General features: G+C 40.6%; 1 protein-coding gene across 1 annotated transcript; it reads right to left on the bottom strand.

The window, feature by feature from the left end:
- Positions 1–367: 367 nt before the first annotated feature.
- On the bottom strand, positions 368–26,344 carry cacna1fa (calcium channel, voltage-dependent, L type, alpha 1F subunit a). Its single transcript, XM_074680706.1, has 46 exons — positions 26,125–26,344; positions 25,937–26,049; positions 23,888–24,027; positions 23,645–23,790; positions 21,169–21,321; positions 20,884–21,080; positions 20,692–20,795; positions 20,458–20,600; positions 18,935–19,003; positions 18,794–18,857; positions 18,677–18,703; positions 18,422–18,582; positions 18,108–18,333; positions 17,808–18,015; positions 17,594–17,714; positions 16,288–16,360; positions 16,111–16,174; positions 15,980–16,037; positions 15,793–15,889; positions 15,542–15,671; positions 15,394–15,453; positions 15,180–15,286; positions 14,424–14,511; positions 13,819–13,926; positions 13,616–13,668; positions 13,382–13,528; positions 12,723–12,924; positions 12,484–12,642; positions 12,276–12,386; positions 12,111–12,194; positions 11,001–11,021; positions 10,750–10,878; positions 10,588–10,653; positions 10,365–10,456; positions 9,380–9,539; positions 8,760–8,887; positions 8,577–8,673; positions 8,387–8,489; positions 8,193–8,294; positions 7,850–7,974; positions 7,225–7,556; positions 7,005–7,139; positions 4,541–4,869; positions 3,769–3,881; positions 3,359–3,691; positions 368–994 (listed from the first exon to the last, which is right to left on the bottom strand). Exons 1-46 carry the CDS (start codon positions 26,234–26,236, stop codon positions 788–790), a joined length of 5,997 nt encoding a protein of 1,998 aa, XP_074536807.1. The 5' UTR covers positions 26,237–26,344; the 3' UTR covers positions 368–787.

Consider the following 26,344-nt stretch of genomic DNA (forward strand, 5'->3'; position numbering starts at 1 on the left):
CTTTGTTACATCTTTTTGTATGAAAAACACTTCTAAAAAAAGTTTGATTTGATTTCTGTCTGCATGATCTTCCTGTGCATGTGTGTGTTCTCTCTGGGTGCTCCAGCTTCATCAGGTTAATTAATTGCTCTAAATTGTCTGAATGTGTACATGAGCTCTCCTCAGAGTTTGTTTTTTTTTTGTCAGAGAAGGTCGAATTTAAAGGAACGGAGCATTAAGCTGTTAGCTTCACCACTAAGAATCTACAACTGACAAAGATAAAAACAAGAAGAAAAGTATGCCCTCAGGTGTAATTTTAAAAATTTATTTACAATTTATTTAAATAACTCTACAATAGCAGATGCTGTTGAACAGTCATGATTGGCTCCAATTACTTTTTTGAGTGTGAAAACATTTTTTTAAGTCTTATAGTAATAATATATTCTACTTTTTACAGTTTGTACAGATGTTTAAAGTGACAAAATTCAATTACAGTACAAAATGAGAACACATTGCAAAAAGAAGTGTTTTATGCAGCAAACTTTTCAGTCCGTCGTAGAGTTGAGTTGTGCTCTTATCAGTGTGTGTGAGACAATGTGTGGAAGTGTATTTTGGCATTAATCAATAAAGCATACCTTTATCTCTCCATCATAACATTTTACCTCAGGGGAAAATGATTTCTCATGTATATCTCCTTCCACATGTGCTGTCCTGCCTTTCTTATTTTCTTTGTTGCAGACATGAACGCAGCAGTTGACAGATTTTTTAAAACCCCCACACATGTACACTTATTTTACTTTATCTGATCTCAGTAGGAAATCACACAGTTCATTTCATCAGCCAGCTCAGCCTCAAAGCGAGACACGGACTGACTGGCACCCCGCGCGATGAGGTCAGCAGCGGCGTTCTCCATCTCGTCCAGGCTCATGTGACAGGCTTCAGCGATCTCCCGCTTGGCAAAGGTCACAAACTTGGGGTCTCTGGCGTACATACCGAGACCCTCAGAGATCAAGATCTGACAAAAGCAAGAAAAGGAGAAATAAAATTAGAATGATGATGATTGTGTAACATGGGGATTATGTTTTTAGCCACTCGTGCTCTACAGTATCTCTGACATGCATACACAACATGAACATTTATCTGATTATGTCCAACACAGTTTATCAGCTCAGGGAGTCACTTTGAGAAATAAAAACTTCAACTTTAATTCTCTGTTTTTAATCATAATGTCAAAGTGAACTAGCAGCAAATGTACATGGATTTACTCCTAGGAGATTTAAAAAAACATTTTCTATTTCTGTAACAAGAATTCCTCTCAAAACTGCAACAGAAGCATCACAGCATTAGCCTAAACCAGCATTCACGACTTATATGATCCTTCAACTGCAGTTTTTTAGGTCATTTTTTGCCTTTTTATTGGGTTGGACAGATGGAGAGAGATGGAGATGTGGCGAGTAGAGAGCAGAGGATGACATGCGCCAAAGAGAACCAACAGTGCTCCATATTTAGTCATATTTAAAGATTATAGCAAAGCATGCGTATTCTGTTTTTTAAAGGACTAGTTCACAATTTTATTCTGCCTTAGACCCAATGAAGGATGTCTTTGTGTAAAGTAACAGGTTTTGTTAGATGAAGTATTCACTTCAGAGATGTTTTCCTAACGGTGACTTGAAGATCTTATATTGGTTTTCAGAACAATCTTTGATATGATGCTTTTGCAGCTTGGAGCGAACAAATCAGACACATCAAGTGTGTGTTTTCCAAAATATTGTCATGTTTTCTCTACAACACTTTATGGCTCACTTTTTAAAATATATTTTGGGGTATTTTACTTGAATTAGTCAGCCATACAGAGAAATTAGACATAAAAAAGAGACATTGGATGACAAGTTTGGGATAGACATGCATCAAAGGGCTGAAGCTGAAAGAGGAACCAGCGGCCAATGTCTAGAAGACTAAAGCGTCTGTGTATCATCTTTTTATTTTGGAGACAGAAAGGTTGTTTTGGACTTAATTGTAGCTAATGACCTGGCAGATTTTATATACATGTGAGTCGAAGAGTCTTTGTAATGGCTTTTCCAATAAAGCTGTCATTTTTTAGCCTTTTTGATGTTGTGTGTATATTTTAAGATACAAAGGTAGCAAACCCCTGAATCATATTTTGCCACTTTCTATTTTTTAGGATAGCTATTGCCAAATTTAATTTCTGTAGACTCTTATTTGAGTACAGTACCAGGGTGTGGTTACCAACACCATCTAGTCAAAGGCATTTTCAAAAAGGGTTTTTTGGGTCCCCCTTGAGCTGGCGGTGCTCGATATCTTCCATGGATGGCCCAGGATATAGGCTAACAAAAATGAACAGCCAAAAAAACATAGCAAAAACTAGAAAAGCACTCAGAGAGCGCAGACCTCCACCAAGCATACTGTGACTGTCCAACACTGTAGTCCTACTTTAATGTTATACTCCTTTTCAGCAGACTGTCTGCAACAATTTGGTGTTAGTTGCAGGTTTGTACGATAAATTGTTACCTGATAGTGTTGAAAATTATGATGACCCGGTACATATTTTATATTCCAGATCTTAGTATCCAGAGTATTGCCAGAATCTGGATCATACTTTTACGTCTGTCTGAAATTATGGTGACCTTGTCTTGTATTGTTTTGCAAAGCAATCCAACCATTTATCGTGGAGTAATATACACATATGGTGAAAACAGCCCTATCTCACAATGATAAAGAATCCTGTAATAAAGTTCTGGATCCAGATGGTGATCTGGATCATCTGCAAAATTTAATCACTTCTTCCTTATCACATTCCGAACATTTCCTGAAAATTTCATCAAGATCCGTTTGTTAATTTTTGAGTTATGTTGTTCACAGACAAACAAACAAACTGACAGACAAACTCTCCAAGAAACATAACCTCCTTGGTGGAGGTAGAGATCTTAAGGGCTGGACCTGGCTTCTGGACTGTAATAGGCACCATCTTGAAAATTATATCCCGTTGTGCAGTTTTTACCATGACTGTAAGCAAACTGATGGAAAGTGTGCGTTTACTTAGCGGACTGGGTGAACATTATTCTTATGTCTCAATCCTGATTGACAGGTTGCTCTGGTTACTTGCCAGCTGCAGCTCTAAAGCCTTAAATTACACCATGATTGGTTCCAAATTATTAGATGATAACCTCTACTAAACATTATGTTTTGTTGAAGAAGTGTTGAAGCATTAACTGAGATCATAAACCGATAGCTAATAGCTTGTATTTTTATTCTTTAAACAAGTTCCAGGTCGGTGGAGTCTCCCCCTGCTGACCTTGAGGAAGAATGCAGGTTGCAGTTTTGAAACCAGAAGCTTTTTTACAGTCTGCTTTTTACTCACCGACTCAACCAGACTGTCCGCACTGCCTTTCTCAATGTAGCCCTGGTTGGGCGGCGGCATCCTTACACTGGTGAAGGTCCGGGTCTGACCCGGGTACAAACCAGGACGGCTTCCTGCAGGGAGGCTGGCGGTGCCTTCGCTCCACAGTGGCTGGCTGGTGCCTGTAGATTCATCCACCAAGATCATGGGGGTGTAGATGAGCTTCCCCCTGCGTGCGGAGGGGGCGATCAGTCCGGGGACAGGGGTGTTGCCAGCTCCCGCTGTGTTCGCCCAGGAGGAGGATGACATGGAGGAGACGCTGCTAGGCCGAGAGTCTGGGAGGCTTTGCTGGGTCTAAGATGAGAGATAAGACTTAGGATGGAACACTCTTGGTTTATTGTTTTGTGCCATCATGCTTGTTTTTTGTCTACCTGTAGTCGGGATCTGGTTGGGGATGTGTTTCCACGGTAGATCCCTGGGATTGGGAGATTGTCCACACTGCTTTGTGGCCTCAAACACTGGAAGTTAAAGGCAGGTGCGCGACCTGAAAACAAAAAATATGGAAAGATTTATCATAAGTATGGCTTGATCTCTCCTTTGGGAACGCCTATTTCTGTAAATATGTTTCCTGACCGGGCACTGCTGACTGCAATCAATAACAACATCCCGACAAAGAAGGATATTATTTCTGGCATTTGTGGTTGCGGATTAACTCAATTGTGTTTGAGCTGATGATAGAAAACCAGGGGCTCAAGAGTAGGTCTGTATGTGTTTATGTGGTTTGCTGAAATATTATCAAAATGTGCTCATATGCGGTCATGTATTAACAGGTATGTTTACAGGCTACAGATCACTCAGAATCATGGAAGAATGTAACCCCTGATTTAGCTCAAAGCTGTGAAGAAGAAGTAATCTTGTATGTCCGTGTGTTTTCCATAAAATTGATGTGCAGACAAAAACAGGAAGTTCGACTTCACAATTGAAACTGTGGTTTTGAGGAAAATAACAGATGCAGAAGAGAACGGTTAATGGTCCCCCTGTACTTAGGCCATGAAGAAATCAGAAAGTGTGTGCATGTACGTGCCCTGAAAGAGGAACAACATGAACGAGCTCTGTGACACAGCCCGCACCAGACGACAACGCTTTTTTTTTGATCCCACAGAGATTTAAAAAGAATAAAATAAGACAGGATACATCCCCCACCTTTAGGTATGGCTGGGAGTAATCGCCGCCTGACAAATCCCGTCCCTCCATTCTCCTTCCCATTGATGCCGTTCCCGCTGACGCTGCTGCCGTTTTCATGGTACGGCATTCCATTAACGCTGGCGCTCATGGTGCTGCCGTTCTCAGTGTAACTCGTGTATCCGTTCCCGTTGTATCCGTTCTGGGCATAAGGAGTCGGGCTTCCTCCGTTCATGCTGGTGCCATTGTAACCGTTACTGGCGAAGCCGCTGTCGTTGTAGGCAATGCTGCTCTGCCCGTTACAGCCCGGGTCGGTTGGTAGAGGAGAAGGGGCTTCTGGGTATTCATACCTAGGAGATCAACAAGTTTTACTGAAGTTTCATTTTCTTTTTGCAAACAGCTGAAAACCACATCTACATTAAAGCCAATCCAGGTGTTGCTTTGAGCTGAGAAACTTGTTTGCAAAAGGAGCCTTCAGTTTATCTGTTTCTCTGTTTTGACTTTCTGTGGTTTGTTTTTTCTTTTCTTTTACACGTTTGATATAACAGAAGAAAGCTCTCTCACACAAAAAGGTCTTTTTGCTTGAAAAGGTCTAAGACCAAACTGTCGCACTAAAGTTCTGGAAGTTGGCCAGTGTGTGGGAACTTTCTTCTGATATTTTGGACTTTATTGTCTTTACCATTGCACCTGTCTGAGAAGTGGATGTGTGAAGATCTCTGCTTTTCCTGACATCTTCAAAATAAATCATTTAAATAAATCTTAGTAAACTTTTTCTTTAGAATAAATTATCTGAAATGGCACTTCTCTGTTTTTCAACTGCATGATTTGTGTTAAATTGATGATAAAAACTGGGGATGCTTTGGGACATGGCTTCCCGTGAGACAGCCCTAACACTAAACTGTCACAGTTACTACATTCAGTTCTTGCACACATAGTACTGTGTCTCCGTTTTATGCAAGTTCTTTTCAACTTGGGAGACCCAATATGATTTAAAAGGTGTTTGCAAGTTTTCTGTTCAGAAAGCGATGAAAGGTCTAAAAAGGATATGTTTTTGTTGTTGGGGTTAAACCGTGGAAAGTTACTCATATAACCTTATAAAAACTTGTAATTCGTGTTATATTTTTAGAATAATGGTTTGTAAAGTTCTTTTTGAAAATGATATATAATGTGACGATGATGATCATGTTGTTGATTTTGTCTAATATCTGTGTTTTGGTAGCTTAGTTTTGTTAATTTTGTTAAAAACGTAGGCTAGGCCTAGGTAAGCAGCCTTTTCATTCAATACGTTATACAAGAACTTTGGTTTGTTCAAATATTTTGGTTTGTTTAAAATGTCTTTCTTGTGAAAAACACCGTATTATTTATAAAGACAGTATACATCTTACTACTACTGCTAAACAAGGCTGTGAGGACTGTCCAGAAAAGCGAGCGTTTTTCTAGGATAAAGACTTTGTTTCCCATGAGCACCATCACCCACCGCCATGAGGTCATCACGCTGCATTCCATTTGTACTCAGAAGTCGGAATTTTCCAAGTTCTGAGTGGGCGCACCCTCACCACCCCAGAGTTCCCAGTAGGAAATTCCGAGTTCAGGGTTAAACAGTAATTAAGCACTTGTTAGATTCTTTTTATTTCAGAATTTCAGACTAGTGTTTGTCGCAACAAATCAGCCGTATACATGGTATTATTGGATGTTAATGTACAGAAATACTGCTGTTATAGCAAGTTTTTCCGATTTGGCAACTGGGACGCTGAACTCTGAGATAAACGTCATTCCCACACCCGACTTCCCAGTTCCGAGAACAAATGAAACGCAGCACTCTTAACAAGGTGTCAGTTTGTTTTGAGGCAAATGAAGGGAGATCAGATCTTCTTTTCAACATTTCATTTCTTTGTTTAAGACAGCTTGTTACAGGATGCAAATCACGAGGTGATGAATTTATTCATAGTCACATGGCTCTATACTGACTGAGTGCTATTCCCAACTCGGTGCTCTGAGACGCATCTGTAACATGTAACGTTAATGAATCATGGTTATGTCCTGCCTGTCCTTAATGCACACTGATGCAAACAGCTTAACCTGTGTTTTAGCCTGTGCTCTATCACTCTCTTGTTAAGCTTTCTTCTGCTTTTCTGTCCTTTTTCTTTTTGACAGAGCGGCTCCAGTGTTTGACATTACTAAAAAATTATTACAAGAAATCTTTTTCTTCAAGACAAAAGGAGAGAGGACTGTGACTCTGCTAAACTTTGCCAGCTGGTGTGGTGTTGTCATAGGGACTGCAGTAAAAGGATTTGTGGGCGAGTTGTCCACAGATACAGAGAAATAGAATTTAGAAATAAACAATTTTGGCTGATAACTTCATCTTAAATATTGGTTTATGAGCAGGCAAATATATTAAAAGTGAGACTGTTAAACTTTATGGCATGAAAACAGTCCTTGTACTAGAACCTGGTGTTAGATGTTGGAGCTTTCTCCTCTTTCCTACCTTTCTACTGAAGCCAGACTCGCAGCATCTCCTTCAATGCTGTAAACCTGCTCAGTGGCTCCATTTGTAGCCTCTCCTCCACTTATTATCTCAGGAGGAGGAGGAGGAAGAGGCGACTCGCAGACGGATTCCACCCTGAGAGGAAAAGATTTTTACAGACCCAGAAAAGACTTGAACTTGTTTTAATAAGTGTCTCAGAAGACATTAGAGCTTCACGTACCTGATGGGCAGTGGTTCGGATCTCACAGGCTGATCTCTAACAACAGTAACGCCTGCCAGATCTGATCCAGGTCTCTGGTGCTCCTGAAGACCCGTCACCTGCTCTGTGATCACACCGTCTCCTGCTGCAGCCTCTATGATCGGAGCTGTCTGCTCCACCAGTAGGTCTATCGGTGGCAGCGGCGTGGCGGCCGGTGTGTTGGTCACAGAGGTTCCAGCCTCGCTGTCGAAAATCTCATCCCCTGTTATCTCTCCTTCTATTCCTTCTTCCTCCTCGAGCTCCATTGCCAGACGCATCTCTGGAGCCAGATCCTGCAGCGTCCGGAGTCCTTGCTGAGAAGATGGAAATAACATTACTTTACAGAGCGCAGTCCACGGCTGTCAAACCAAAACTCTTAATCAGGAGGGGATTCGTCACACTTTACCAGAAATCAGACACTGAACACAGATCTTTAATGACCGAAAAGACCTTGTGTCAAACACTTTACTATGAAGTAAACTGTAAATCCTCATCACAGTTTTACAAGTATTTTGAAAGAAAACCGTAGACAAAATTCTATTCAACAATGACAATTATGAACCCTTTGGAGTTGGTTTCAAAATAAAAGTCCCATTTTTTACGTTACCTGTAGAGAAGCAGCCTTGTCCTTCCTCTTGGATTTCCTCTCCCTCTCTTTTCTCTTACGAAACTTTTTGAAATAGTCCTGAATCAGGAAACTGGCGTAAAACTTTCCACAAGTAACCTCATCACCTGAAAGAGTTAAACAAAATATACTCATTGAAATTTGACGGGGCCAGTTGGAGGCAATGCTTCCTCACATTCTACTGAAATCTTTTGTTTCTTCTTAAAAATCCTCCATGTGAAAGTTAAATAGACAAAAGATAGACTTTTTTCTGTATGGTGTCTATTCTCTGAAGTCAAATTAAAAGGATTTTTTCCTCAGAGCTGGCAGCGATGTCACAGCTCACCTCTAGGGGGAGGAATAACTTCATCAATGAGCTTTGGTTTGGTGCGCTTCCACAGCTTCTTTATGATCAGCTTCAGCTCCTCGTTCTGCTGGTCGATGGGACCTGAGAGGAAAAAGAGTGAACAGATCCTTTAACCTCACTGACTGAGGCAGGAGATCCACACACATATAATCTGTCTGTCAATGAGGTCTAACCTTCAGTCTTGATCTTTAGTGAGGTCCGCACCAGAGCAAACAGAGTGGCGTTAAAGGTGACTGTCCCGTCAGAGTGCAGGGGGACGTTCATGGCTACCAGTCTCTGAGAGGAGAAGGGAAGAAGGAGGAAGCAGTGAGATTAACATCCCTCTTTATGTCTGAACCATCAGCTGAGTTTGTGCTGACTTACTTTACACGCCACTCGGTGAGGACACAGTTTCCCAAAACCGAGAGGCGGCTGAATCCTTCGCAGCATCGTGACAACATCGATGTGTTTTATACGACCGCTGCAGGAGGAAACAAAACAGACTGATGTAAACACACAGAGCGGGCAGAGAGCTGCTGAAGCTTTGAGAGAAATAAATGATCTTACGTGGCTTCAGGGTCGTAGTCAGACCAAACCCTCTTGAACTCATCCAGGTGGTGAGTACCGAGCACGGTCCAGTCTCTCGTCAGGTACTCAAAGTTGTCCATGATGACGGCAATAAACAAGTTGATGATCTAGGAAGATAAAGGGTGAGAGAAAAAAAGCAAGTTATGGACTTATAATCCTGTTTACTGACTTTTTGTTGTATTTTTGGGCTTCAATTTATAACCTCAATCTTTGAGATTTAAGTCACTTTCCTTTTCCCTCCACCTCGTCTAAATATAGCGCCGAGGTTGCTGAAACGTAACCAAAAGTACGTGGCACCCTCTTAATTCAGGATTTAGGTGTGTTTGGATTTCTGTCTGGATTAACAAAATCCCTGTTAGTGGGATTTCTCTGCAGCACAGAGGGCTGGAGAAGACAGGGTTAGCCCTTTAAAACTACTGTAACTCTGTCTCCTGTGCTTTCATCTCTGTGTGAGTCCACTCAACCTGACAGCCTATAAAACACACGTCTGAATTAATTACACCTCTGTTTAATTATGGAGGACAGAGAGCCGTTCTTCAAAGTGATCCCAAGACAAGTGGTTGAATAAAACTGATATGAAGAGTCTGTAACTTCCTCACCAGGTAGGCACAGAGCATGAAGAAGCTGATGAAGTAGATGTAGGACAAGTTGCTCCCACAGCTGAACTCCTCTCCGGGCTCAATGTCAGCTTCTGGGTCACAGCGTCTGCCGGGAAGAGCTGCCAACATAATCTCCTGCCACTGCTCTCCTGTGGCACACCTAGAAGATACAGAGACAGGAGGCATCAGAGCGTTGCTTCAACTACAAGAGCGTTTGAATCCTTTTGTCACAAGAGAAATACTGAAAGAAAGGTAAAACATTCAGCTTCTCTCATCAAGTTATACAAAAAAGTCTCCTTTCATCTGTAGACCTTTGATTTCAACAGGTTTACCATGTTTTCTTATTGAACTCCTCTTTTAGGTATAACAAGAAATTTTTCAATCTAAAAACTGCCCCCTAGGAGATCATGATACCTCGTCTTTGGACTCTATAATGGTTGGTTTTCACACAAACATTTTCATTTAATTTGTTAAATTTACAGGGACAATGCTTCTTATTCGATACTTCAGTAAATTTGCCAGTTTGCCAAAAAGCTAGTTTTCATCTTTAGCCCCTAGCTAGATGTCAGAGTAGGCAACCTAAAAAGCACAAGATAAAGTAAAACAGAGCAGAATAAAATGAATGTGGAGTTAGTTATTAGAAAACAAATCACACCCTAATGCTAGACCTTACTAGGATCAGAGAAAAAAAAAGGAAGAAAAAAGGAAGAAAAAAGTACATAAGGGTAAATAACCATAGATATGAGACACATGCAGGACAAAAAGGAAACTGCATTAAGTAAATTTTCAAATCACGCAAAGCATATAAAGAAACAACAGAAAAACATAAAGTGCAAAGCCATGCAAGTTAGACAAGGCACACCGAGGTATTATTAATAAAGTTCACTGGATGTTCAGATATGACCCTGTAACCAGCATAGATTGTATCAGACCTAAAGTAGATAAAACACTTAGGATCCATGTCCTCCATGCTGTGATTTCTCACCTGAAGAGCACCAGAACTGCCATGAAGAAAGTCTGGAAGTTACAGTTTCTGTTGATATGAGTGTCGTCATCGATGGCCACTTTTCCAAACGTCTAAGAGTAAAAGAGAAGACACACACAAAAGAGTCGATCAAACTAACACACACTTGGAGAAGCTGAGACAGTCTGTCCTGTTTCATTTATGAATCATTTAAACAACCTGGAGTAAAAAGAGAAACACTGACCTGCATCCCGATCACAGCGTAGATGAAAAAGATCATTGCAATGAGCAGACCGACATATGGCAAAGCCTGAGCAGTGAAGAAGAAGAAGTTTTAAGCATGATGAAAACATACTAGACTTAAACTTTATGCTATTATAAGTGATTTTTTCTGTGTCACACCAACCTGGAGAGATTTGACAAAAGTCCAGAGCAGAGTTCGGATTCCTTCTCCTTTGCTGAGAAGTTTAACCAATCGCAAGACTCTGAACAGGCGGAAGAAGGTGATGGACACTTTTCCGCTCTCTCCTTTACCCTGCAGCAAAAGCAATGCGCCAAGACACAGAACAGGCAGATAGTTTATGTTACAGTGACTGTGGGTTTACTGTCTTCAAGTATAAACCTCAGATGAATGTGGAGGTATGGTTTAGTTCTCACCTCTCCATGGCCGCCTCCTCCCTGGGTTAGGATTGCGTGGAGAGAAAAGAAAGACACAAAGATCAGAGATGTGTGGTTACATGTAGTCTGTCTCTCTCTTTGTCTGTTTCAACATCTTTTATGGGTTTTTTTTTGTCATTTTCTGTTGTTAGTCAGGAGTCAATTAATCAGTATAGACTGATTTCCTGGAAAACCCTCCTCTTTTTAGGGATTATTAAAGCTAGTGATGTACCGATTCAACTTGAAACCAATACTGAGGCTTCTGACTCTAGTTTTTGGAAACTTTTAAGTGAGTCTGTGCTGTAAGCAAATGCTCTCCTCTCTTGTTCTAGACCAAGGATCTTCAACCTTTACGCGGCTCTTTGACTAGTAGTTGCTTCTTGTAGCTTTGAAAAATATCATTGAATTAAAGATTTTTTTTTTTCTTACAGACGGTATTGATGATTGAAGACATTGACACTACAAAAAAATCATACTTCAACATTTTGTTGAACTACATATGCGTCACATCTTGCAATAAAGCCTGCCATCGCTCTACTTCATCCTCTACAACATCAAAAGCCCACCAACTTTCCATGCACAAGATAACTAAATCGACAAAAAGACAAATCTAGAAGAAAATATAAATATTAATTCTGTGTAAATGGGTTCATTTAACTGCCAATCCAGCTAAATATACATGATTTTTTAAGTATTATTTCAATTTTTTTTTATTTTCTTTTCTCTTTTTTTGCAAACTTTTAAATTTCTATTTTTTTTGAATTTTTGCTATTTTTGAATTTTTTTTTTTGTAATTTTGCCAAATTGTTGAATTTTTTACATTTTTTTATTTCGCAATTTATCTTAAATTTCAAACATTTTGAAATAGTCTTAAATTTATCTTAAATAAAATACTAAGAAAATCACACATACAATTTCATGAATAAAAAAGACAGGTTTAGATAATTATTCACTAGATTTTAACTTTATATATAATTTTTGTCTTTCTTGTGAAGATAAAGTAGATTTTGTGGCTCTGGAGTGTCTCAAATCCAGGTGGCGAAATGGCTTCTATGAAAGTAAAGGTTGCAGACCCCTGTTCTAGACTGATAAACTATAAACAAAACTTACACTTAATTCAGAGACCGCAATATCCAGCACGCTCCCCACAACAATCAGTGCATCAAAGGAGTTCCAGGGGTCGATGAAATAGTGCTGTTAAACAGAGAATAAGCAAAGTTAGAATCAAAAGCAGACGTATCTGATATTGTGTTGTTTTCAGAGATAAAACCTCACATGAGCCCGCAGAGCCAATAACTTAATGATCATCTCTATCGTGAAGACCACGGTGAAGATCATGTTCAGGATGTCCATGACGGAGGTGAAGAGTTTAGACTGTTCGTAATGCTGAAAGAGAAGCAAAGACACACAGCGTGTCACATCACAGCGCTGACATAGCGTGTCATGTCTGTGTTTTATGATAGATGAACAGGTGAAGTGATACCTGGATAGCCAGAGTGAGCGTGTTTCCCAGGATCAGCACAAACATGACGTACTCAAACTGGCTGGAGTTGATGATTTTCCAGAACTTGAGCTGAGACGGGTTTTTGGGGATGTAGATCTTTATAGGCTGAGCTTTCAGAGCGTAGTAGACGCACTGACGCTGGAGAGAGGAGGAAAAAGAGTAAATATAAATCAAATAAATCACACACACGACTTTGGATTTTAAGGAGTCAGACTAACTTGGTTTTTGTTGAGTTCACAGTTTTTGAACTCGGCCTCTCCTTGCTCTCGGAACGTGATGATGACAAAACCCACAAAGATGTTCATCATGAAGAAGGCGATGATGATGATGTAGATGATGAAGAAGATGGAGATTTCTACTCGGTAGTTGTAGATGGGGCCTCGGTTGATGGCGTTAGCATCCACAGCACGGTAGAGGAGTCTTTACACAAGAAATGCAACAATGAGAGCACGTCAAGAGGTCAAAAAATATATATATAATTTAACTCTTCTTTAAGTGTTTTTATTTTTCAAATCCAATAAAAAAGAGCGAATTAGAAAATAAATAAAACTTTGATAAGTTGAAAAAGGGGAATTTGAGATTCTGCTTGTTTGAGTAGGGGGTAAATTAACTGTCCCCAGTTATTGCTTTTGAAATGTGCCCAGTTCCTAAACAAGTTCCTGGAGGAAGTTCCTGCTGTTGTAAAGCACCTAGTCTTCAAAAGATACACCAGTCAACATTGTTATTGTAATCTTTCTACAGAGCTATAGTTCATCTCTTTAAGAAAAAAGCTGAGACATCTAAAGGAAGCTCATGTTTTGAAGATTTAAAGAAAAAAATAACAGCAATGCAGCTTTATCAGCTTTAAAAACTACCTTAAAACAAAGTGATTACTCACTGAGGCCATCCTTCAAACGTGGACACGGTGAACAAAGCCAGCATTCCCATCAGCACGTTGTCAAAGTTGAAGTCACTGTTCTCCCACACACGCTCTTTCACCATTGGATGGTTCATATCTCCGTCCTTATAGACCACAAATGTTCCTCTGAAATCAAACAAGTGTAGACGTTTTATCACAAAGATCACATGTTAAAACTGACATGTGTTATGCAGAGAGCTGAAGGAAACTGACTTGCACTCATCAGGAGTGTGTTTGGCTTCATCTGTGCAGCTGTAGAATCGACCCTGGGACATCAAACAGAGGAAGGTTAAACCAACACAACACTCACTTTGTTTTTAAGTGAAATAAGGAAGAGAAAAGTTCACTTATTGGTCTGACTTAATATGAGTGTCTTATAAAGAACAATTAAAGTGACTGACAGCCTGAAAATGTACCTTAAAGAGCTGCACTCCGATACAGGCAAACATGAACTGAAGGAGCGTTGTGACGATCAAGATGTTACCGATGGTGCGGATCGCAACAAACACACACTGCACCACATTCTGTGGAGGAATGAGGAACAAAGGATGTGTTAGCTTCCCACTGTGGCAAACTGTACTTTAAATTAGCACAATTAAAAATATCAACACCTGCGCAACTTAAAATAAAACTCTAGGATAAAATATAGCCAGACTTCATTCATGGCTGTTCTCATCAAAATGCATTAAGTTAAATTTGGCAAAATGGCTCTGTTCCAGGAGCTTTCTTTGTATGTGAACACATAAGGGACAAGGCAGGGAGAGCACCAGCAAAAATACCCAGGAATACAGAACAAAGGGAGCATCAGTTAAAAAAACTATGTCACTGATCAAATCAGACACACCATAAAAGGAGCAATTTGGGTGGAGGTGGGCTGTAAAGCAGTTGGCTATTGTCCAATATTGTCCAAATTCATAGACAGAGGCTAGCGTTTAGAGCAGCTGATGTTCTGTCGGCCAAGCTTGACTTTGTGGCCTGAACTAACTCTTTGTTCCATTTTTGTATGATCTGAAGTGTTTACCTTCAGTCCCTTGGCTCTGTTGATGGCTCGAAGAGGCCTGAGCACTCGCAACACTCTGAGAATCTTGACCACAGAGATCGCACTCGAACTGAGCGAAACAAAACAAGAGAGGTTTAGAGTCAAGTCAGTAAAAGAGGAGAAAAAGTTTGGAATAAAGAAATACTGAAAACTACATAAAGAAATGGAGTGAAGTGTCCAAATGCCGAATCAATAAAAGAGCAAGAAGATGAAAAACAATCATGGCATACAGACACAATTGTCATGTCCTGTAATTTATGTAACGTTTACATTTTTAGATCAGTCTTGTCCCTGCTTTCCCCATCCTGTTTTATTTTATTGTAATTTCTCTACTTTCATTTCAGACAACTTCACTTCCTGCCTTTGTGATTGTGATGCCCAACCTTATTATTTTCATCTGTGCTCCAAGACCTCTTGAGCTGGGGGCACAGGTGGAGTCTGTGTCTCTCTTCATCCTGTGCCAAGTGTGTTTCCTTTCTGATTTTCTGTCAATTCTTTTTACTTGAATAAAGACCTTTTTTATGTTGCAGCTTCAAGTTGTGTGCCTGGATGGTTAAGGTGTTTCTTGTCAAATGCTCGAAAAAAAAAAGCTCATTTGTAGCCCCTTAGATTCTGGATACATGCGACGGATCAGGTCTGAAAAGAACCTCTTCAACTCTTCACATTACATCTACACAACACTGACTCTTATTATTTTTTTGTCAGAGCACACTCTGGGTTGGACATGTTTGTACTCACTGTAAAAAGAAAGATGTGAGCGACACGCTGACGACCAGCAGGTCCAGAAGGTTGAAAGCATTTCTGCAGAAGGAGCCTGTGTGCAGAAACGCCCCGTAGACTGTCATCTAAACGTGAGAGGAGGGGAGAAAGAAAGAAAGTTAGAAACCACCTCAGTGACTAAGGTTTGAGTCATTATTGGAATTATGAGAAAACTGGCTGATTTAATCATCACCTTTAGTACGATCTCCACCGTGAATACTGAAGTGAAAACATAATCAGCGTAACCGAGCACCTGAGGGTGACAGAAACTCATCACTCATCACTGTGAATGAAATGTTTGTCAGATGGACTCAGAGTCTGTCTGATGTGTGCAGCCTTACAATGTTCCTGAATGAGTGGGATTTGATGGGATCCTCAGCAGCCAGAGAAATACTACTGAGGATGATGAAGATGAGGATGAAGTTGGTGAAGTAGGGGTGATGGATGAGGTTATGGCAGGCAACACGCAAACTGAGAATGGGAAGTTACAAAGAATGTGGGTTATTAAAGCATGAAACACAAACTTCTGAGAAATCTGAATTAAAGAGTGGAGAATAAGGAGGTTGATTTGACGTATGCCATCTCAGATTACCAGTTTTTCTTTCCAAGAATGAAGAAGGAGCTTCCATCAGGGATTGGCACAATCTTTTCTTTGGGCCCTGAGAACTCTGGCTTTAAAGGAGCAACTCCTGCAAGAGAACAGAGAGTAAATAGTTAAATAATGAGATACACATCTCATCTAATCTACAGCCTGCTGTTTCCACCTCCATCACACTCACCCTCCAGCCCCTCGATGGCACGCAGCTCCTCATTCTCCTGCCAGTCATCCTCCTCGTTCTACAAAGGAAACAACGATTAGCGGATCATCTCTACATTGTGAAGATATCAAACAATAAAAAGATCTCCTTACTCCTGCATCTTCATCCTCTTTCTCTTCATCCTCATCCCACTCTTCTTCTTCCTCCTTTTTCTCTCTGAAACACCAAACAGAAAACTGCTACAAACCTAATCTATGCTGATCAGTTTGTGTCCCCTGTAATAGCATCCACTGATAAGCAACATGAGAAAATAAAATCATCTAGCTTACTCCACTTTGGTCTTCCCGCCGCCTCCTGCCAAGTTGTCGACAGCGATAGCCAAGAACACATTCAGCAGGATGTCTGAGCATGAAGTTAAGGACTCAATTTTTCTGGAATTCAAGACCATTAAAAAACACTGTTGGATTTATTTTTGTGAGCCCCTGCAAGCTGGTATGATACCAAAGTGTAACATAACTTATAAAACAATGATATAACAAGAGAAATTGCATTTTCTTAAAACAAATGTGTCACAATGCTGAAGCTAAAGACAGAGAGTAGTGAAACAAAGCTGATTATACTGCAACACAGTTTTTTTATGCCTGTGGTGGTGTGCGTGCCTGTAGTATGTGTACGGTACAACACTGTATAATATGATACAAGAAGTAACAACACGATATCATATGATATGATCAGGTATAGGTAAATATGATGAGGTACCAGTGGTATGAAATGATACCATGCAAAGCAGTACCAAGTGATATGAAGTGATACGATACAGCGGTATGGCACGGTCCAGTGGTATGGCACGGTACAGTGGTATGGTACAGAACAGTGGTACGGTAAGGTACGGTGGTGCGGTACGGTACAGTGGTATGGCACAGTACAGTGGTATAGAACGGTACAGTGGTATGGCACGGTACAGTGGTATGGTACGGTACAGTCAGTCGCCTCCTTTGAGTCACATTTGAAAACTCACCTTTACAGACTTGCTTTTATGCAACGCTGTCTTTTTGTCCTTTATCTTGTCTTTTATTTCTGTCTTACCTGGGTTTTACTGTCTTGTTAGCTTTTTTGTTGTTTTATCTCTTGTTCATTATTTTATCATCGCTGTTATTATCATTTTGTTATTCTATTAACACTCTTAATATTGAATTTTTATACCTCATGTCTTGTTCTCTGCTCCCAACCACTTTTTATTGCTTTTTCTTTTTCTTGCTGATTGATGCTTTCATCTTGGACCTCATGCTTTCATTTTATATTGCATGGTTCTTGTATTGCCTGGGTTAATTTAGGTCGAAGTTTGTGTTCCTTGTTTTTATGTCCTGGCTGTTGTCAAAGCACTCTGTCAACTTCTGTTTTTAAAAGTCCTATGCAAATGCTTTTGAGCTTCCTCCACGGTAGAGATAGCCATAAGACACCTGAAAATCTTGTAAACATCCCCAGAGGTACCTGATCTCTCTGTTCATGTCTCAAACCTGTACAATATGGTTCAAAGGACATCACCTTTCTGCTTAAACCTGAACCAAGAAACCCCTTGATCTGACGCTCTGGGACAGTATGTTCAGACTACACTAAGAATCAGGCAAAGGATACAGTTACCACAGACAAAGAGGATGACGAAATAAATGCAGACCACCATGTTTGGGAAGATTGGGCCTCCATAAGCCATAATGCCGTCATACATCACAGCGTTCCAGTCCTCTCCAGTGAGGATCTGCAGGGAGAGACAGGGATGCAGCAGACAGGCTAATCAGCTGAACGTTAAATGGGCAGGAGCTTTGAGAGATATTCAGAAGATGTAACTCACCTGGAAACACGTGAGCAGAGCCTGAGGGAAGGAGTCAAATGTGCTTCTCTTCATCTGAGTTTCATCAAAGTTGAATTTTCCACCGAACAGCTGCATGCCGAGCAAAGCGAAGATGATAAGGAAGAGGAAGAGCAGGAGCAGCAGGGAGCAGATAGCTTTCATGGAGTTAAGGAGCGAGTTCACCAGGTCGGACAGAGCAGCCCAGTGCCTGGAATAAGAAACAAAACAAAGAGGGTATGGATGAAAAGATATTAAAGATTTAAAAAAGTGCTGCCAGAATGGACTTTAGTCAACATTTACCGAGTCATTTTGAATATCCTGAGCAATCGGATGCAGCGCAGCACAGAGATGCCAATGGGTGGGATGACTTCCATCTCTACCAGAAGTGTCTCCAGGATGCCGCCAAACACCACTATGCAATCAAAGCGGTTGAACAAAGCCATGAAGTAAATCTGCAGGCCAAAAGCGTACATCTTCATCAACATCTCCAGAGTGAAGAGCAGGAGCAGGATCTTGTTGGCTCGCTCTGAGAAAAAAAACAAACAGAGGTTAATAACTGTTACGATCAGGATTTCAGCAGAGATCAAAACAAAAAACCGACTGTTTTTTCTTACCTTGCATCTCTGTGAGCCATTTTGGCTGTCCGTAGTGCTCAGAGGCGCTGGCCACTGTGTTGAGAAACACCAACAGGAGCACCAACCAGTAGAAGTTGGTGGTTTTGACGGCCACCCGGCAGTTCTTCCTCATTGTGTGATTGAGCTGACACAACTGGTCACTGAAAAGGAGTAAAAATAAGTTTTTTTTTTGTTCAAATCTGCAATCAGCTTGAGTCAAACCAGTAAGAAGAATCTGCCTGAAAGTTTACTCACCAGAAGCTGTTTGCCATCATCTTTGCCCTGAAGAAACGAGAAAACATGAGAGGAACTTGTGAGTTAATAACGTTGACGTCTGTGTGTGAAAAACATTTTATTCCTCCGTTTTCTTACATGAGAGAAGCACAGCAGCCGTTATCATCATCCAGGTACGCTATATCATCATCTGAGTCTGATTCTGCTCAAAGACAAACATACTGTTAAAAAGAGTCAGGTGAACGCAAAGACGCTAACAGAGAGTCTAAGCAGACAAACCTCCGCCATCCTCGCTGTGCTTATACCAGCCAAACTTCTTCATCATCTTCTTCTTTGCTATAGCAGCACCTTTAAATCCAAACAGAAGCAGAGTGTAGATGAATAAACCTGTAAATCAGCGTTGTTCAATTAGGCCACATGCGGCTCAAAAACAACCCTTAGAAAAGATCAGAAAAACATATTTTCATGACAGAAATGACGAGTGTAGCAGATGCTGCCAAGCTCCAGCCAATCACATACATATGTTTTGGATCTGCCCTTGGCAAACTCTCAGTGAATGCTTTCATACCCTTATCATTCCTGACCCACTAACAGCTTTATTTGGCCTGCTCCAAAACCCCAACATTCCCTCAACAGTTCAATACGCCGTTGCCTTTTCAACACTTCACGCAAAACGCACCATCCTCCTTAAGTGGAAACATGCCTCTCCTCCAACACATAGCGAATGGATACAGGAGATCTTAGGTTTCCTTAAACTAGAGAAGATGAGATATTCTCTTAAAGGGTTCCTTACAACTTTTAATACAATGTGGAAGTAATAGCACTAGTTCCTGAGATGCTTCCTATACTTATTTGCTCTTTACCTACTTATTGACTTCTTTCCATCTAGTTCCCCCTTTTTTTCTCAACATTTATCATGTCAGCCTCTGTTATATCTAACTTTTCAATATTTGTGTACTTGTGACTTTTTTATTTCTATTTTTTCTTTGTATGTAAATTGTGGCCATTGTGTGATGAGGGCAAGGGAGGGGAGGGATGTGTATGTGTGTGTATTTGTGGGGTGGGTATGTTGTGTGGGGTCAGGTTATAGGCTCTTTTTCACATTTTAAAGATGTATTTGCCGTTTTTCTGCTCCTGTACTACCTCTTTCTGTATTGTACATCTACTGACCTTTTGTTATATCTTTTTTTTGGCAAAAGAAAATCAATAAATAGATTTTTTTTTAAAGAAAAACATATTTTTCAATCACTAACAAGTTTTTACAAAAATTCTTACTTCATAACAAATATTAGCTGCAATACCAATCATAACCCAGTTGTGTCATTGAGCAGGTTTCGTATGAAAAGTTAGCATTAGCAATCCTACACAGGTAAAAATAGCATTTCTCTTTCTACCCTAAAACAAAAAATCAGCAAGGAAAACCGTCAGTTTAATCCTGCCTAGACTGGAAATTATTTATTTATTTATCTACTACCAAGTCCAAAAACCAAACCAATGTGTTTGCTCTGCATCAAGTATTTTGCAGTGCTGAAAGATTATAATGTCCGAAAACACCACACTGAAAAACATGCTGCGTTTCAGACCAACTTTCCCGAGGGATCTCATGAAAAGGCTGCTAAAATTCATTCTTACAACTGGAGCTTTACTAAAATGCAGCAGACTTACATAGGTCAGGAGAGGACCACAGCAACTTTGCTACTAAAAATGTGCCCAGCTCATGTCCTTAGTCTGAAAATCCAGCCTGACCAAGTTTTTCTGCTGTAAATGTAACATTATGTGTCTTTAGTGTGTGTTTGACTAACGTTTGTTTCCTTCTTCATCCACATCCTCAGCCTCTATGAGCCAGTCCATGTAGCCGATCATGTCCTCCTCCATCTGTTTGCTCTCCTGTGCTTTCTGCAGCTCACCACGAGCCACAGCTTTCTCTCTTTCCTTGGAGAACTCTCTGAGAGCAAAAGAAAAACACCAGAAGCTCAGAAACAAACAGATGATAGGCGTGCTAAGAAATCTGTGAGGAGGAACTGGCAGCAACTCACCCGCTCAACACTCCCAATACAAGATTGATGATGAAAAAGGATCCAAAGATGACCAGAGAAACAAAGTAGACCCAGGGAATCTCAAAACCGATGGCATCGTTCATCTGTTTTGAAGACAACAAAAATCCTTACGGCTGCAGGGACAAATCTGAAAACAGTGGAGGATCCAGAAGTGTGTGTGTGAGTGTGTACCCAGTAGAGGACATCTGTCCAGCCCTCCATAGTGATGCACTGAAACACCGTCAGCATGGCGAAGAAAATGTTGTCAAAGTTTGTGATGCCACCGTTTGGGCCCTCCCACTTGCCCCTGCACTCTGTTCCATTCCACACACAGAAGCGTCCGTTGCCCGCGAACGCACACGGTGACGGATCATCCTCCACCATCAGACCTAAGCAGAGGGACGACTTGAGATTAGCCATGCAGGAAATAGGGAAACTCAATGAAATATTGAGAAATGAGAGAGAGGTAGAGGAAACCTGTGCTCATGGAGTAGCAGGTTTTGTGCATCCTGCCGATGAAAAGCTCCAAACCAATGATGGCGTAGATGATGATAACGAACATGACCAACATACCAATGTGCAGGAGAGGGACCATGGCTTTCATGATGGAGTTCAACACAATCTGTAAACCTGAAACACAGATTTAAACAATGTGAAACTAAGATTACCATCATTACCTCCGCCAAGGAGGTTATGTCTGTGAACAACATAACTCAAAAAGTAACGAACAAATCTTGATGAAATTTTCAGGAAATGTTCAAAATGGGATAAAGAAGAAATGATTAAATTTAAGAGTGATTTGGATCACTGTGTTGAGCCAGGGTTTTTTTAAAAGAATTATTTATCATTGTGAGATAGGGCTGTTTTTACCATATGCATATATAACTCTACAATAAGGGGTTGGATTGCTTTGCAAAACAATACAAGACAAGGTCACCATAATTTCTGACAGATGTAGAAGTACGATCCAGATCCTGATAATATTCTGGATACTAAGATCCGGAATCTGAAATATGTACTGGGTCATCATAATTTTTAACACTGTCAGGTAATGAATTATCGTACAAACCTGCAACTAACACCAAATTGTAGCAGTCAGTCTGCTGAAAGGGAGTATAACATTAAAGTAGGACTAAAGTGTTGTTGAAACTCACAATACGTTGGCGGAGGTCTGCACTCTCTGAGTGCTTTTCTAGTTACAGCTATTTTTGATATGAGACTTGTCTACTGCAGCCGTTAGTCTGTGGTACTAGGTCCTGACCTCCAGGGTCAGGGGGGACCCTCTTGGAACCCCAAGGATGTTCATAATTGTGGCCCCAGTGAATCCAACATGGCCAAAAACTCAAACTTTACACTACATTCAGTCCCAGTGGAAGTTTTGAGAGTCTATCTTTATTTTTTGAAAATTTGCTCCGTAGCCCCCCCTTCGCGTTTGAACATCAGCCCAACTTCTATGAAAATATTTTTGCATAAATACCATGCCAATACCAACAAATAAGTCTTCTATCAACATGGTGAAATCCTAACAGGAAGTCCAAAAATTTCAGTTAAATGTCTAATTTTAGCTGGGCCGGCCTAGTTCTGCATGCCCCACTCTCCCAGTTTCGTTGCCTATCTAATTGATAGCCATCTGCCAATGTTGACAGGTGACTGTCCACCGATGAATCTGGTTCTGCTTGAGGTTTCTGCCTGTTTCTTGCCCCTTTTGCCAAATTTTACAGTACAGTTCAGTGCAGTGTGATGTGATGCCGACTGGACACAGAACAGTAAATACAATTTCATATCCTCACCCTATTATAATACTGGTCCAAGTCATTTTTTGATCTCTCGATCATGCTGGACATCTCTGGTAAAATCGCTTACATTTTTAGCTAAAAGCATCATCCTCTTTATGCCCTATAGCAGCGGTTCCCAACCTTTTTTTGCGCCACAGACCAGTTTAATGTCAGACCATATTTTCATGGACCGTCTATTCTGTTATCCCCTCACTGGAGATAAAATAAAACACTGTTCAGGATCAGATAATGAATCAAAGTGAAATAATGTAAGTTCAGTATTTTTTATGTGCAGCCAGGTACCAATTCACCCACAGTTGGGGACCACTGCCCTAAAGGACAATGGCCTATGTCAAGACGATGACTTAGGCCATTTTATTTCCAGCCTTAGTTAAAATTTTGGATTATTTAGGATGAATTGTGTGTCTTGGGCAATTTAACAAGCTTTCATGATGGCGGAACAGAAACTTTAGTGCAGAAGAAGCTGTAAACATGATCCTGAGTGATTAGGTTCACTATCATACAGGCTCAGGTATAATGTTGTGTAATAGTTTATTCTAAATTTCACAAGCAAGAGTTTAACTACAAATATAGCTATTTCTAGCTAGCTACCTATTCCTGGCTAGCTTACTTATTTCTGTAAACAAACATAAATGAGCACAAGACAATATTACCTCTCAAAGTTATAAAATTAAAGAAATGTTTTTGCTTTTTTGTCAGAGATGTATGAGCATGACCTGACATTTGTTCATTTTAGGTTTGAGTTATTTATGTTTTGAGTTTGCCTTATGGAATCTAAGGACAGTTAACAGTCAGCTTTCAAAAAGTTAAAACTGGATGTTGGAAATGGGTTTAGTTCAATTTAAAAAAAAAAACAGGAATGAAGATCTGGAGAAGTGAGGAGAAGGACTGCCTCCTGACCAGTCTGATTTAATGCCATTTAATTAATTTAACTCAGGGTAATTTCAGTTTTGAGTTTGCACTATGGAACGAAAGGGCAATTAAAGGTGACCTAAGTCATACTACAATTGCGAAGGCCTTTTTGATTGAAATGATTAATAAATACACATGCTCTGTATTTGGTAAATTTTTGCTCTTTCTGTTCTGTGTTGTGTCATTATTTGGTGCACACATGCAGGTATCCAATAAAAGGAGGATGAAATTATAAATTGACGCACTTGGTACTCCAGATACAAGTCGAAGCGGTCGTAACACCCTGAACGCTCTGAGGGCTTTGACATCCAGACCTCCAGGTTTTCCCGCAGCATGATGAGCCTCTCCTGGTTTATGGTCCGTCATGGCCTCTGCTATCACACTGAACAAGCTGCACACACAAACACATACATGAACACACTGATACACACAAAATAATTGACACTGTTGTTTGAGACAAAATATTTTGGTGTGTGGCAGAAAAATACCCGACTATGACGATAATAAAATCAAGCAAGTTCCATCCGCTGCGGATGTAGGCGCTGGGATGCATGACTAAGCCGTAGGCGAGGATTTTAGTGAAAGTCTCGATGGTGAAGATGACGAGGAAGACGTACTCAACTTGTTCCTGGGAATAAAAGAAAAGGGCAGTGTAGGGATGTTTCTCTACATGGCAGTGAATGCATCTTGAAAATACACAACAGTTGATTTCTCCCCTCAGCACACAGCTTAAAACTATTTTTCTGTGTTTCTTTCCTGCTTTTCTCTCTGAATCACGTGCGTCGTCATTAAAGGCTGATTGCCTTGGCTTTCTAACCTCTTAACCCACTGCCTAACACATGCTTAAGCCTGCCGTTGAATCCCTTCTCCATGCCCTTCAAGCTTAATGCCTCTAATCACTGGCACCACTGTCACTGGGATTTTACCTCAGACTGACACCATAATCTAGACATAAAGTGGTTTCATGTAAGAAGAAATTAAATGATTATTAAAAAAATCTCCTACATTCTCTCAAACATTCCCAAAATTCCTGACGTTAACTAAAATTATCTGAAGTCACTGCAGAGAGGTGTTTGTTAAACTGTCAGCTTAACTCCTCTGTGCAATCCAATAAAAGGATCTATAGCCATCCTGCTGCAAGTGAGGGTCTGTCTCCATGCTGCGCTTTTTATTTGTTTATCTGAATCAGTTTTAAATACTTGAAAACTGAATCAGTAAAAGATTTCTGCAAAGACATCAACAGGTATTTTTGTAAAAACACACGAATGAGTTTGGGGTCATATTTCAGATAAAGTTCAGATAAAACAAGATTTTCCTCAGTTGGAACGCAGAGAAATTTGAGGTTTGCAGGAATAAAATGATCACACTGGAAGAAAATACGATGAACAAGAAGAGAGAGAAAGATGAGGCAGATGGTTGGAGTTTAAACCAGCCATGATCCTTGACAGGGTCACCTAAGTGAGGTCAAACCACAACTTTTTCCCCTGTAATACCATTAACATCCAACACAATGAACACCGTTAGCTTCTCTTGAACTATTGCTAGCAAAAGCAGTACATCAACTGACTTTCTGTCTGATCTTTGAAACACTGAGACTTTTTTCAGAGCACAAGAATCATGTAGGCTTCTCTCAGTGTCCTCATGTGACTTAAAGGTCATGTTGGGGAAAGGTAGGAGGGCTGAGTCAGGCCTGAGGAACAGGAGGCAAAGACAACAAAGCCCAAAATATCAGTTTGATTTGTTGAATTATACATTTTATAAATACAAACATAAACTTGCATGATTGAAGAAATATGTACGTGATCTGATAAGCTAGCAGTCCTCTTTACAACTTCAACAGCTCTTACAAACTGTGTGTCACTGTCACATCTATCTCAGAAAGCGTTTCGTTTCCCTACATTGCCTACATTTTCTTTTATGTTGAGCATGAAAACAAATCAACAGGTTACTACTTCTGCCAGACAAACCTCTCCTCTCTTAATTAGCAACTAGCTTGCCAGCATTAAAATGATACAATGCAACATGTAAACATCAACAACTGCACTGCCATTGGTACATAGGGTGTGATTGTCAGCCAATACTGATGTGAACATGTTTTCACAACTTCAAAACGTCCTCTAAAAGCTGCTGCCTTAAACTTATTCCTAAGCACTGCTCCAGTTCTCAGATGTAGAAAAATGTGTGTTTAAAGCTCTAAAGTCTGTTTAAAATTTAAACGTATGCAAATTTCTGCAGCTTTGCCTCTTTAAGGTCTGTCATTGATCATTTTCTCCCTTCATCTGTCCTGTTTCTGATTGATCTGGGTGTCGTTTTCAGCTTTATATCACTACAGATCACTATGATTTTGTTTCAAAATGCATCAATGAGAAAAAAAAGGAGTTTTACCCAGACCAGAGAACCTTTGGTGCTTTCATTTCTGGGTCAGTTTCATCGCTTGATGTTTGTTGCCACATTTTTATGCACTAGCCTCGGCCCTCTACTGGGACATACAGGTGAAGAAATTCATTCCTTTATGGCTAAATAGGCCAGAAACTCACCAGTTGGTGGTTGGTGGCGTTGGAGTCATCATCAGGGTACGGTTTGGTGACACCCATGGCCACACAGTTGGCAAAAATGGCAAGAAGGATGAAGATATCAAAAGGCCTGAGGGCTGCAGTTAAGGGACTTTCCTGTCACACACAACACATTAACATCACATGCATGAGTGTGTGCACACACCAACCACTGAAAGGATATTTCCACTCCACCAGGGCCAGCGCTGCCATGCGAATGGGGTTGCTGAGAGTGAGGCAGCAGAGGGCTCGGGGGGCTCTGAGGGCCGACTTGTTGGCTTGCATCGCCTTCTTGGCACCCCCTCCCCTTTTTCTGGCCGAGCCGGTCGACCCCAGGGTGTCTGATTTCCCTGCTTCGCCCACAGGTGGGGCATCTATCAAAAAACACACAGC

The sequence above is a fragment of the Halichoeres trimaculatus genome, unplaced genomic scaffold, assembly GCF_033239565.1.
Source record: "Halichoeres trimaculatus isolate MK-OKI-2021-1 unplaced genomic scaffold, fHalTri1.1 fHalTri1_scaffold_11, whole genome shotgun sequence".
In the NCBI taxonomy this organism is placed as follows: domain Eukaryota; kingdom Metazoa; phylum Chordata; class Actinopteri; order Labriformes; family Labridae; genus Halichoeres; species Halichoeres trimaculatus.